Source organism: Ictidomys tridecemlineatus, chromosome 6 (genome assembly GCF_052094955.1).
Source record: "Ictidomys tridecemlineatus isolate mIctTri1 chromosome 6, mIctTri1.hap1, whole genome shotgun sequence".
NCBI classification, from domain to species: domain Eukaryota; kingdom Metazoa; phylum Chordata; class Mammalia; order Rodentia; family Sciuridae; genus Ictidomys; species Ictidomys tridecemlineatus.
In genome coordinates this window covers 103813534-103827040 of record NC_135482.1, presented here as the reverse complement: position 1 = coordinate 103827040, position 13507 = coordinate 103813534, and the positions used below count along the sequence as shown (strand labels likewise).

The window sequence follows — 13507 nt, the reverse complement described above, 5'->3', positions numbered from 1 at the left end:
AATCATACGGCATGGCAAGGGAGCAGAGGTCGAGGGGGCGGGCACAAAAGAAGCCAATGAATGCCTCACACTGGAAGATGAGCCCGAGGACCTTTCTGAAGCTTGTGGACCAGCTCTTCCCTCACTGAAATTCAGACAGGAGGTGCTTAGAGTTCAGGATAGTCAATAGGTCCTGAGTTCTGGTGGCAGGAAGAACTTCTTTCCTACAACCCTGTTGTTCTCCTCAAATACCCTAGTTCTTGACTCCAAAGCTCTCCTTCCCCGTTAAGATGAAAAGAGCAGGATCCCGAAACTGACCTGGTATCTTAACTAATATCTCCCAACTGTTTTTTCCCTTTGGATCCCAGACCCACCCTCCCTCCAGCTGCCATAACCAGTCCCCTCAAAAACACACACACAAAAAAAGCAACCGGAGTCAGAGGTGGTAAAATGTATATTAAATTTCATGTGTATGCACAATAAAATTGCACAATGTGCAAGCAACCTTGTAGACAAACAGTTCCAACCACTGGCAATGCCAGTGAGCCAAGCCCAGTCCAGTCTTCAACATCCACCTAAGCCAGCAGTGGCTGGCTATTGCCCTTAGGCACAGTTTTCCTCCTCTTTGCTGGTGGGGGCTGGACAGAATTGAGGGGAGTCACAGTAGGGATCTGAGATCCCTTGGGGGTACCATTCTCCTTCTGAAAGGTAGCTTTCTTGAAAGGCTGCTTTACCTTCTCGGCCCCTTTTACTTTTACAAGGGGCTGATCAGTGTCCTTAAGTCTGGGGGTAGCCTGAGTCTGAGAAAGGGACAGTGTAACAGGTGATTCTGTGTCCATGCTTTTGGGAGGGGCATTCTGCTTCAGGAAGGCAGCTTTCTTAGAGGAGTGCAACTTAGGTGCCTGTTGCCTTAGCCTCCCAATCACCTTTGGTTTCCTGATCACTTCAACTTTTCCAGCAGGCCGAGTGCTATCTGGGAGCCTGGAGGAAGCTTGGGCCTTTGTGACAGAAGGTACAGTGGACACTTCTGAGACTGTGCCTTTGGTGATACCATTCAGCTTCTGTGCAGAGGTGTTCTTGGGATGCTGCCGTTTCTGGAACTGCTTTGCCTTTGCAGCCCTTTTGGCTTTCTTGGCTGGTTGGCTGTTCTTCTCAGACTTGGGAGTAACCTGACTCTTTGGGTCAGGCAAGTCTAGGTCTACAGGAGTGGCTGTTGCAGAATTTCCTGGGGTTAAAATTAAACAGACAGGTTGAGAAAATGGGCCTCATCTTAAATGATATTGGTCATTTAAGAACTAAAGAGTAGCGCTGGGATTGTGGCTCAGAGGTAGAGCACTAGCCTCGCACGGGCAGGACGTGGGTTCGATCCTCAGAACCACATAAAAATAAAGGCATTGTGTTGTGTCCATCTACACCTAAAAAGAATATATAAAAAAAAAAAGAAAGAAAGAAAGAAAGAAGAAGTAAAGAGTAGAGATGGGCATGGTGACACATGCCTGTTATCTCAGCAGCTCCAGAGGATAAGGCAGGATTGCGAGTTTAATGCCAGCCCAGCAACTTACCCCTAAGCAATTTAGCCAGAGCTCACCTCAAAATTTAGGGGGAAAAAAAAAAAGGGTCTGGGATTCAGTGGTTGAACCCCTGGTTTCAACCCCTAATGCCAAAAATAAAATAAAAATAAGAACAAGTTATTAAAACATAGATTGCCAACTCTTAGTCAATGTGGAGCCACAGTTAGGGATGGTGCCTAAGAACTGACTACCTAGATTCACATCATTCTTACTCAAGTCCTACATGAACCTTGTATTAAGAGAAACCCATCCTAGGGGGTGGGGTTGTGACTCAGTGGTAGAGCGCTCACCTAGCACGTACGAGGCCCTGGGTTCAATCCTCAGCACCACATATAAATAAATAAATAAATAAAAGTATTATAATCACCTACAACTAAAAAATAAATGATTTTTTAAAAGTGCTGGGGCTATGGCTTAGTGGTAGCGCACTTGCTGGGAATGTGTGAGGCTCTGGGTTCGATTCTCGGCACTACATAAAAATAAATAAATAAAATAAAGGTACTGTATCCACTCACAACTAAAAAATAAATATTTTTTAAAAGAAAAAGAAAAAAAAAAGAAGCCTATCCTTAGGCTAAAGATTTTTTTGTAAGAAGCTGTGCCCCCTTGAGGACAGCAGGTAACAAGACCTCTTGATGTGGTGATGAGTCCCAGGATCTCCAGATTCAGATAAACCAGAAGCCCTAGGCTTTTTTAATCCCAGAAAAAAAAAAATTTATCAATGTGGATTTTGATGAAATGGCAGAAAATAAGCTACACCTACACAACAAGAAACAAGCTAGTAAGACAACAACAAAGACATATTAAAAATACACTTAAGTTACAACAAAAGTTGCTATTAACATTTTGGTTTTTTGCAGTATTAGGACTTGAACCCAAGGACTCTTAACCACTGAGCCACATCCCAGCACTACAACCACCCCTATTTTTCAGTACTGGGGACTGAACCCAGGACCTTGTACATATATATATATATACAAGGCAAGCATTCTACCAACTGAGCTATATATCCCAGTCCTTTTTATTTTTGAGACAGGGTCTCACTAAACTGTTGAAGGTGGCTTTGAATTTACAATCCTCCTACCAAGCCCTTGGGATTAAAGGTGTGCACCACTGCACCTGGCAACCTTGCTTTTTACTTTGAGGCAGGGTCTCACTAAGTTGCCAAGGCTAGCCTCAAACTCAGGATCTTCCTGTCTCAGCCTTCGAACTCACTGGGAGTACAAGATTGTACCACCATGCCAGGCTATGTTGATATTCTGATGAGAGTTTTGCAAGACACTTTATAACCACTGAGCCAGATCCCTAGTCCTTTTTATTTTGAGACAGTGTCTCACTAAATTGATTAGGGCCTCGATAAATTTCTAAGTCTGGCTTCGAACTTGTGATCCTCCTACCTCAGCCTCCAAATTGCTGGGATTACAGATATGTGCCACCTTGCCTGGCAAGAGGCATTATTAATAAGGATTAAAAAAAAAAAAAAAAGAGGTCTAGGGGTGTATCGGATATCAATTCAAATCAGTTTTTATTTGAAGAAGTTCTTCTGTCTTCCAAATAAACTCAGGTTTATATCCCAGCATGCAGAGCTCTCAAGCCTGTTTCAAAAATAAAACCCCACCCTTCCCCTTGAGATGCAGACAGCCTCCTCCAGATGGCTGAGGAAACAATCTGCAATTAGTGGGATAGGCTCAGAGAAATGCTGATAGTTCCGTAGAGTCCTGTGCCAAACCAGTGCTGAGAATGCTAGAGCAGCAGAGATACATTAACACAAGTCAACCTTGGGCCAAGAAAAATAGAAAAACCACAACCTGAAACTGGAATCCATTAGTGCTGAACCACTGTAGCCACTTGGTAGAATAAAGGAAAAATTCCCCGTCTATGTGAACACCAAAGCCCATCAAAATGGGGTTCCAAATCCAAGCATGCAAAGACTGAGAAAAGCAAGCCTCAATCTTTCCCTTCCCTACAGTCACACCAGAAGGCTTCCAGAAAGGTAGAAAGAGCAAAAGCAGGAAAAGAACTGGACAAAGAACAGATCATTTACCTGTTTGGGACTGAGGGATAGAATTGGAGAATTTCTTGAACTTGGCAATAAAGAAACCATCCATATTGTGGGTATGAGGGTAAAATCGTCGGGTGGAACGCAGAGTGGGATGGAAACGCCTTTCTCGAAAACGGGTAAAACCTTCCTGGCCAAAGTCCAGACCAGTGGGCACAAGCCTCACATTTCTCTTTTTCAGGGCATAGTCTACTACCCACTCATTCTCTTCCACCTGGACGTGTGGGGAAGACAGAAAGTCAGCAAGAAGGAATAAACAGAGCTGGAGCTGAAGGGAGCTCTTATGGCCATACAAACTCCCAGCCCTTGCCCTCCCTCGCTCTGCCGCAGCAGAGGCCTCACCATAATAGAACAGGTGCAGTAGACGAGGTAGCCTCCTGTCTTAGAAGTGGCATTGACAGAGTCAATAGCACTCAGGAGTAACTCTTTCTGAAGGTGAGCACAGCGCAGGATGTCCTTCTCATCCTGTCCCAAAAAGACCCAGGGTTGAGGGAATTTCATAAGGCTATCAAGAAAAGTGAGATACTACCTGCCTAGGGTGCTCCTTGACCTTGTACTCCTCTCTAAAATTACCCAACTTCTCACCTTGTTAGTCTTCACAGCTGGATCCTTAGAGATGACCCCAGTGCCACTACAGGGAGCATCCAGCAATACTCTGTCAAAGCCCCCAACCACCTAGACAAAAGAGGGAGTAAATTAGATGTATTTTGCAATTTGCAGTGTACCATTTATTTCCCAAGGATGGGTCTAAACATTGTCAAGAAGAGAAAGGTAAATTAGAAGCCTCAGGAAAGACACACAGAAGGAAAATCCCACCTTGGGGAACTGGCGTCCATCATAGTGGCTAATGATGGTGTTAGTGACTCCCAGCCGGTGCAGGTTACCCACAACACTCTTTAGCCGCACAGCATTGGCATCATTGGCAAGGATCACACCAGTGTTTTTCATCAGTTGGGCTATAGAAGAGAGGACCCCAGTGCTAAGGAGCCAGCTCCTTTGCTTCCACACTTGGTACCCACCCTCCAGACTAGAAACCCACAGGTGAAATCTCACTACTTCAAGGCAAACTCCCCTCCCAACAAGAACAGTTCCCAACTGCCTACCAGATAGCTCTACCCATCCTCTACTGGCTTCTGGTGCTGAGGAAGCCTACCAATACAGTTTTCCTCTTTTACTGAACATCTTTCTGTCCCTACAGACTAAATTGCTTCTGTTACGTGATATAGCTCAATCTAATGGTTGTGTCTGCTTTCTACACACTAAATACTGTGCTGAGGACTTCAAAATGCATCATGTCAACCTTTGCAACACAAAGATAATGGCCAACCTAAGCACAATTAAAAATCATTTTATGAATAGCTAGAGAATCAAAAGCTTGCCCTAAGTCAGATGGGTTTTAAGTGGCACAACTGACACTGGGGCTCAAGCCAACTCCAGAAACTGCTTCTCACCTCTGCTAGCTGCCTGTACACTGAGTTCCATGAGCACTAGATAAATCGCCAATCCTACTTTCAAAAGAATTAGATAAAGCTCATCCCAAACTATTCTCATACCTATGTAGCTGGTCTTTCCTCCAGGGGCACAACACATGTCCAAGATCCGCTCATGTTCCTGCGGCGCCAAGGCCATGACAGGCAACATGCTGGAGGCTCCCTGCAACATGTAGTGTCCAGCCAGGTATTCAGGAGTAGCACCTGTAGAGGAGGACCATCTTGTGATATGCTGGGACAAGGACAAGAGCAGAAGGGCTATTGGGCAGGGGACACCTACCAATGGGCACTGAAGAATCATATATAACGAGTCCAGTCTTTGACCACTTGCCCAAGGGATCCAAGTTAACCCCACGATTGATCAGAGCCTAAAGATAAAAAGGATGAATATTTGAAGACTTCACAGGCTACTCTACTCAGAAAACAGAAATATGAAAACCTGGTCCTACCAATAGGTTCATGGCACAATTCCTATAATGCTCACTCGTGAGAGCCAACAAAGACTCACGGGGTAGCTTCTTCCCCTCATCCTATCCCATGATGCCCATTTTTCTTTTACTTTCTTTTTGTTCTTAGAGTGATAAAGAATGACCCAGAACCTTGTACATGCTAGGCAAGTGCTCTATCACTAGGCTAATTCTGCCCCCTGCATTTTTTATACATATATACCTTTATTTTATTTATTTTCACGTGGTGCTGAGGATCAAACCCAGGGCCTCGCACGTGCTAGGCAAGTGCTCCACCGAGCCAAACCCCGGTCCCCCTGCACTTTTTTCTTAACCTCAGGCTCCTAACTCAAGGTCTGAACTCCATCCCAATGCAGCAGACTATTGTCTCCTGTTCCTTCACTTCTGAGAAGTGGACTCTGATTTTCCAAGAGGTGTAGACCCTTCTCACACTAAAATTTAATGTTACTGATTACAGAATATTAAAGATAGTTACTGGGTTATCTTTCTACCAGGAGACATACAATTCACGAGACCAAACTTTAATACAGGAGGCTTTAATCTGGGATTTCCAAATCCTTGGAAATAGTTTAAAACATTTTATACCACATGCAGTGGTGAATACTTGTAATCCCAGCTACCTAAGAGGCTAGGGCAGAAGGATAGCAAGTTCAAGGCCAGCTTGGTCAACTTAGTGGTACCTTGTCTCAAAATAAAGAAAGGACCAAGCACAGTGGCACATGTCTATAATACCTGCACTCGGAAGGCCAAGGCAGGAGGTCACAAGTTTGAGACCTGCCTCGGCAACTTAGCAAGACTCTGTCCCAAAATAAATAAAAAAGACTGGAAATGTGGCTCAGTGGTCAAGTGTCCCTGGTTTCAATTCCCAATACTGTAACAAATACATGAACAATTAATATCAATGTGTATGTATGCCTTTTTCTGAGGACAAGTATGTTTCTTCAGCTTCTCAATAATCTTCTTCCAGTTTCTTTAGAAGGCAATCATTTACCCTGATGCAGATGTCTCATCTGAGTCACAGGGAGAGAGTTTAGAAGGATGAATTCTCCATTTCAGAGGTCCAGGCCCTCAGCCTGTCAGACAGTCACTAGATTTGCTTCCTGGGATTGTGTTTACATTAAGATACACTTAGGTCCTGGGGGCTGGGGAGATAGCTCAGTTGGTACAGTGCTTGCCTTGCCCTGGGTTCAATCCCCAGCACCACACACAAAAAAGATACACTTAGGTCCAAAGAATCCACCCACTCAGGATGCAAAGGGAAGCCCCACAATTAGCAAAGATTGGTCCCTCCCTGAGATATACAAACCCTCACCTGAGCAAGGTCTCTACGCCGGGTTTTCAAGGTATTGGTCCGGAGGGTGATGGGCCGAGGCACCTCATTAGCTTCTAAAAATTCTATCAGCTAGGTTGGAAGATAAGATATTAAGGACTAAGGCTAGCCAAGAAACAGACCAAGAGAGGAAACAGGACATCTCCCCAAATGTCCTGTTCACACAAGAAGGTTGAGAGAGAGAGAGAGAGAGAGAGAGAGAGAGAGAGAGAGAGAGAGAGAGAGAGAGAGAGAGGAGGCATTAGATTGTCTCAGCACCTCAGACAGAGGGAAGAGTTCCATGAGCTTGCCAAGCAGGAAGTCTCCATAGGAGTAATACGTGGCCAGATCCTTCTGAAGCCGATTAAGATATTCAGAACGAGACCGACCTTCTTCCCGCTGAGCCCCAAAATCCCGCAACACTCCCACTATATCCTGAATCCGCTTGTGAACTCGTTGCAAGTCTGGAGCATGGGCATGTGGGCCTGTTAAGGAACTGCTTCATGAAGTCCTAGGGCTGGGAAAACCCCCCTCTCCCAAGCACCTTCCTCCTACCCTCACCCAGCACTGGAAGGATATCCTGCTCCATCTCCCCAGCAGGGGGCAGCACAAACAGCTCTTCCCCATCCACATTGATCTGCAGGCCCCCATCTGCCTCCTCATCCTTTGTGGGGCCTGACAGAGGGGACACTTCCCCCTCTTCCTCTTCATCAGTCTCCTCACTCCACTGGCCCCTAGAAAGAAGTCCAGAAAAAGTGATTCAGAGACCAAAACAGACACCTCCTCCTTCCTCATAGCCTCCTCCACCTCAGCTGCTGCCTATCCTCCATCCTAACAGTTTCCAAAACTCACCCAACAGCAGCTTCCTGAGCCTTCTGCTTCTGAGCAGCTCTTTCAATAGGCAACAACTAAAAAGAGAGATGAGGAGCTGGTAACACAAGCCCATACCACCTCTTCCAACATCCCATGTTATTTTACTTTTCACTAAATATAAACCCGGAGTTGGGGCTGGGACTCTGTGGTAGAGTACTCACCTGGCACGCGTGAGACACTAGGTTTGATCCTCAGCACCATATAAAAATAAAATAAAGGTATTATGTTCACCTACAACTAAAAAAAAAAATTTAAACCTAACACTTGCTCTCAAAAACAAATATACAGGCTGAAGAATAAGATTTAACATAGGGGCTGGGTATAGATCAGTGATAAGAGTGCTTGGAAAGAGGGAAGGAGGAAGGAACGTAAAGAATGGATGGACAGGGGCTGGGGATGTGGCTCAAGCGGTAGCGCACTCGCCTGTCATGCGTGCGGCCCGGGTTCGATCCTCAGCACCACATACAAACAAAGATGTTGTGTCCGCCGAAAACTAAAAAATAAATATTAAAAAAATCTCTCTCTCTTAAAAAAAAAAAAAAAAGATGTTGTGTCTGCTGAAAACTAAAAAATAAAATTCTCTTTCTCTCTAAAAAAAATAAAGAAAGAAAGAATGGATGGACAAGGCTGGGGATGTTGCTCAAGCGGCAGTGCGCTCACCTGGCATGCGCGCGGCACTGGGTTCGATACTCAGCACCACATACAAACAAAGATGTTGTGTCCATCGGAAACTGAAAAATAAATATTAAAAAATTCTCTCTTCTCTCTTAAAAAAAAAAAAGAATGGATGGACAGATTTGACATGACACGAGTCATTTTAAACAACGAATTAAAAGGGCTCATTACACTTTCCTTTCTACTTTTGTTTATTTCCCTTTAAAAAAAATTTTGCTTGTAGATGGACACATACCCTTTTTCATTTATTTATTTTTATGTGACGCTGAGGATTGAACCCAGTGCCTCACATATGTTGGGCAAGTGAGGTACAGCCCCAGCCCCATGTGTTTCTCTTTTTGATTAAGAAAAAATTTGAAGCTGGCACACACATGTAATCCCAGCAACTTGGGAGGCTGAGGCAGGATGGATAGCAAGTTCAAAACCAGCCTCAATAACTTAAAGAGGCCCTAAGCAACCCTATCTCAAAACAAAAAAAAAAAAACCAGGCAGGGGATGTGGCTCAGTGGTTAAGCACCCCTGGGTTCCATCCCTAGTAAATAAATAGCCATGTGTATAAACAGGAACAAAAACTGCCCTTGGGAACCATTTTGCCATATTTTCTTCCAGATTTACTCTACATCTTTCACATAGCTCAAATCACAATGTATTTTCAAATTTATTTATTAAATTTAGTTAGATCATAAGTATATTCACAGACATAACCACTAATTTAATTAACCATATGCATAAACCATAATCCACTGAACATTTTAGAAGTTTCCAGAGTTTGGGGCATTGTGATCCACGTGGTACTTGCAAACCTGATAACTGCAGACAAAAGAGGGCTGTGGGATAGAATGCAAAGGCCTCTGTTTTTATTTTAACAATTCTCTATCAAGTTTTTCTAATATATACTAATTGTGTAACTCTTTTTTTTAAGAGAGAGAGAGAGAGAGAGAGAGAAATTTTTTTTAATATTTAATTTTTAGATTTCGGCAGGCACATCTTTGTTTGTATGTAGTGCTGAGGATCAAACCCGGGTCACATGCATGCCAGGCAAGCGCGCTACCACTTGAGCCACATCCCCAACCCTTAACTTCTTGTACCTCATAAAAAAAACTTTGCAAGGGCTGGAGTTGTGGTTCAGTGGTAGAGCGCTTTCCTTGCACATGTGAGGCACTGGGTTCGATCCTCAGCACCACATAAAAATGAATAAACAAAGTAAAGATATTGTGTCCATGTACAGCTAAAAAATATTAAAAAAAAAAAAAAACCTTTGCCTACATTTGGAGTACTTTTTTTTTTTTTGAGTACTTTTTAAAACAGGGAAGTACTAGGTCAGAAGAAAGAAACTTTTTTTTTAAACACTGAGACAAGAGTCTCATTATGTTAACCAGGCTGGTTTCTAACTATTGGATCTAAGTGATCCTCCTGCCTCTGAAACTATGGGCATACACCACCGTACCCAGGCTCAAAGAAACTTTTTAAAATTCTCAGGTAAAAATTGTTTTATTAAAAATGGATGCGCGGCATTTGACACCCAGATAGTGATTATAAAGCACAAATCCATCATCTGCCCAGGGTATAATGCGGTACTGCATATTCATACCTGTATTGAGGAAGTCCAAATAACAGTCTTAATCTGCTTGGTAGATGACAAGAAAATAAGGGGAAAAAAAAGTAAGACTTGACCCTGTTTTGTGAAACAAGATCAAGTATGCATTGCCCGCTTAAGGACAGCAGAAACCATCTGCCTTGAGACCTTTAAAGACTTCCCTCAAATTGCCTACAATAATGAAAACAGGAATTTTTTTATTTTTCATTTTCCCCTTAGCCTCTTTTCCCCAGGAAGATCATTCTAAGTGTGAGAGTGTGTGTGCACCATGTTACAAAGACAACTACCATGTTAATAAAATATTCCACTTGGGGGAAAAAAAAAAAAGAAATTTATGTATAGGGCTGGGGTTGTGGCTCAGCAGTAGAATGTTCTCCTTGAGCGTGTGAGGCACTAGGTTCCACCCTCAGCACCACATAAAAATAAGTAAATAAAATAAAGGTATCATGTTCAAATACAACTAAAGAAATAAAAATAAATTTTAAAAGTATGTGCATGTCTAGTCCCATAAATGGTGTATGCTCAGCAGCAATGAACATTCTCATTTTTAAAAAATGCTCTGTAGGCTGGGTGCAGTGGTACGCATCTGTAATCCCAGTGGCTTGAGAGGCTGAGGCAACATGATCACCAAGTTCAAAGCCAGCCTCAGCAAAAGCAAGGCACTAAGCAATTCAGTGAGACCCTGTCTCTAAGTGGTCGAGCACCCCTGAGTTCAATCCCTGGTACCTTTAAAAAAAAAAAAAAAAAAAACTCTGTTTTACAACTCTTTCAAAACTTGTGCATGCATTGAGAGAGAACATAAAGCAGGAGGGAAACTAGAATCTAAGGAGCACTACATCCCTTTAGTCAGGTTGTCCTTGTCATTGGAAGAACAGTCTCAAGAATCTGGAAAGAAACTGAAAGGTAAAGCTTTTTTTCTGAATACACAGAAAAGTGAATCTCACCTTTTCACCTTCATCCTCTGAGTTGGAATCAGCTCCATAGTCATCTACCATATCAGTATCACTGTCCTCAGAATCCCAGAGGTTCCCCTGGTTCACAACACCATCTTCTTCAGAGACTTCCTCATCCTCTTCCTCATCACTACTATGGTCTGGTGCTAGGTGTTTCTTGCCTCGACCAACATTAAATAAGGACTGAGCACCCTTCTTATCAGGTGTCTGAACCACTCCTGCAAAAATGCCCAAGGGTTTAAAGAATCCTGGTCTAATGGCAACCACACTCCCCTGCCCACAACCCGAACTCGGTACTTTTTACCCACAGAATGTCTTTTAGCTATTCCTCTCATTCCAAAAATGCTCAGCAAGTACCTCTCAACCAAAGACCCTGAAGACTCTTCATATGGCACCAAGCTTCTATTTTCACTGACCTTTTGGTAGCTTTCCAGACAACGGTTTGGCCCCAGAAGACTTATAAGTTTTAAGGACTTCAACAGACCCAAACCTCCTCTTGGCTGCTCTGAAAAGATATAACAAGTAAGTAAATGGAAACATCTCCAGACTCTACCACCTCCCATTACAGGGAAATTTAACTGTTTACAATTAGCCCTCTCCCACAACCTATTCCAAGTGATTAAGACGAGCAGCCCCAATTTAATCTCTATAAGTTTGGACATCTATACTTACCTCTTTCGAGCACGACTAGACAGCCTCTTGGAATTTTCATCACCAGCTGTTAAAAAAAAGGCAAATAGAGGGTTATAGAAAAAAAGAAAGAAATGGGAGCAAAACTAAAAGCATAAAAGATTAGTACACTAAGGAGATGGCTGGGTGTGGATCCATGAATGGCACACATACTTAGCATGTTAGAAGTGCTAGGTTAGATCCTCAGCATGGCAAGATAAGTAAGTAAATAAAAGAGCTTAACTCACTTCATAGAACTTTCCTAGGCACTGGATAAATGATGTAAATGAGGGGCTAAAAGTACAATTCAGTGGTAAAGCATGTGCTTAGCACACACCATTGATTCCATCCCCACCACCACACAAACACAAAAAGTGATGGGAGATGAAGCATCATGTGATCATTCAGTAACCAAATCTAAACTGGGCCTTCCTCCAGGTTTCAATAACAGCATCACATCACCATCCTGATCGTTCAAAATTTATTTTTTCTCCTGCCCTATTCTTTACTCTCAGCTTATTCAGTTACCAACTACAGTGCCTTTTAACTTCGTTAATGCTTTTTTCTTTTTACATATTCTCCCAAGATTTAAAAGGCACAAATTTCAGTGTGGAAATCACTTAACTTCTCAGCATGCACTCACAGGACTTTAAGATAATGAATTGATACCATGTATCCAAAGAGTTCAGAGTAGTGCCTAGAATTTGTTAATACCTCAATATAATCCATCTTTTACCTAAGAGATGACAGAAATTACCTGTGCAGCGGTGTCTTCCACCAGTCCTCCATAATAGAGACTACTCAACAAGTCAGAATCACCCATGCTTTCCCATTTCTGTCCCTTCCATCAGGCAATTCAATGACTGGGCCATTCCCTTCCCCAACTCCCACTTGCTAAAATTTTTTTTTTGGGGGGGGGGGGTACTGGGAATTGAACCCTGAGGCTCTTTACCCAGGAGCCACATCCCCAGTCCTTTTAATTTATTTTTATTTTGAGACAGGTCTAAGTTGCTGAGACTGACCTCACATTTACAATCCTCCTGTCTCAGCTTCTCCAGTCACTGGGATTACAGGCCTGTGCCACCCAGCTATGTTACCTATTTTTCAAAATCCACTTAACAAAAACCTAAATTATTCAGAAGATCCCGCTTCCTCTGAACTTTCACAATGTTAAACAACACCTCTCCCTGCGTGAGTACTGTATCCCTGTTGCATCTTCTAAACACTGATGACAGTGTTCCGTTCATACTTATTTCCTAATAACTCATACAAGAATGTCAGACCTGAACAGAGAATGAATGCAGATTTAAAAGGGAACAGGATTAAAATACAGAATAATTCAAAAGCCGGGGAACCAGGGGTCTATGATACTTACCTGCAGGCAAAAACCTGACCAGTTCTGTCTCAGCACCTTTTTGTTTTCTAGCCTTTCGGCCTGGACCACGCTTCTCCTTCGTAGGATCCAACTTGCGCCCCATGGTACTGAACAAAATAGGAAGAAGGCGGAATTACGCACAATGAAAAAGTATCAGGGACATAGGCCTGGCGATGGGAGAGTGGGTAAGGGCATTCCGACGGCCTCCTCCAGGCCGCAACAAATCACCCCTTACCAGCCCCCGACCCTGCGCTCTCCCCAGGACCCAGCCCACGTTCATGTCGGAAAATCCACCCTTCGTTCCCTGAATTCCTACAGGAAAAGCACCTGAAGCTTTGGTTTATTGAGGGGTAGGTTCAAGGCCAAAACGCAACCTCGCAGCGCTGCGCCTCTCCACGTGCAACCCGTAGGCGTTCTTATCCACCAGCTGCGGAAGCGTCTTACGCAGGCGCGCGGGGCACTTGCGCGACTCCGCCTCTTCCGGCCAAAG

At 43.5% G+C, this 13507-nt stretch overlaps 1 protein-coding gene across 3 annotated transcripts; it reads right to left on the bottom strand.

Moving 5' to 3' along the window:
• Positions 1–415: 415 nt before the first annotated feature.
• On the bottom strand, positions 416–13491 carry Nop2 (NOP2 nucleolar protein). 3 transcript variants are annotated; one of them, XM_005338344.5, is made up of 16 exons: positions 13345–13491; positions 13018–13124; positions 11646–11691; positions 11390–11478; positions 10965–11191; positions 7728–7783; positions 7455–7609; positions 7155–7354; positions 6879–6968; positions 5380–5467; positions 5163–5303; positions 4426–4565; positions 4195–4284; positions 3952–4074; positions 3595–3823; positions 416–1204 (listed from the first exon to the last, which is right to left on the bottom strand). In XM_005338344.5, the coding sequence occupies exons 2-16, from the start codon at positions 13118–13120 to the stop codon at positions 555–557; spliced, it is 2427 nt and encodes an 808-aa protein (XP_005338401.2). In that variant the 5' UTR covers positions 13121–13124; positions 13345–13491; the 3' UTR covers positions 416–554. The 3 variants fall into 3 exon arrangements, with proteins under 3 accessions (XP_005338401.2, XP_040136996.2, XP_077871474.1); XM_040281062.2 differs by having other exon boundaries at positions 11390–11473; positions 13345–13467; XM_078015348.1 differs by lacking the exon at positions 10965–11191 and having other exon boundaries at positions 13345–13467.
• Positions 13492–13507: the final 16 nt, after the last annotated feature.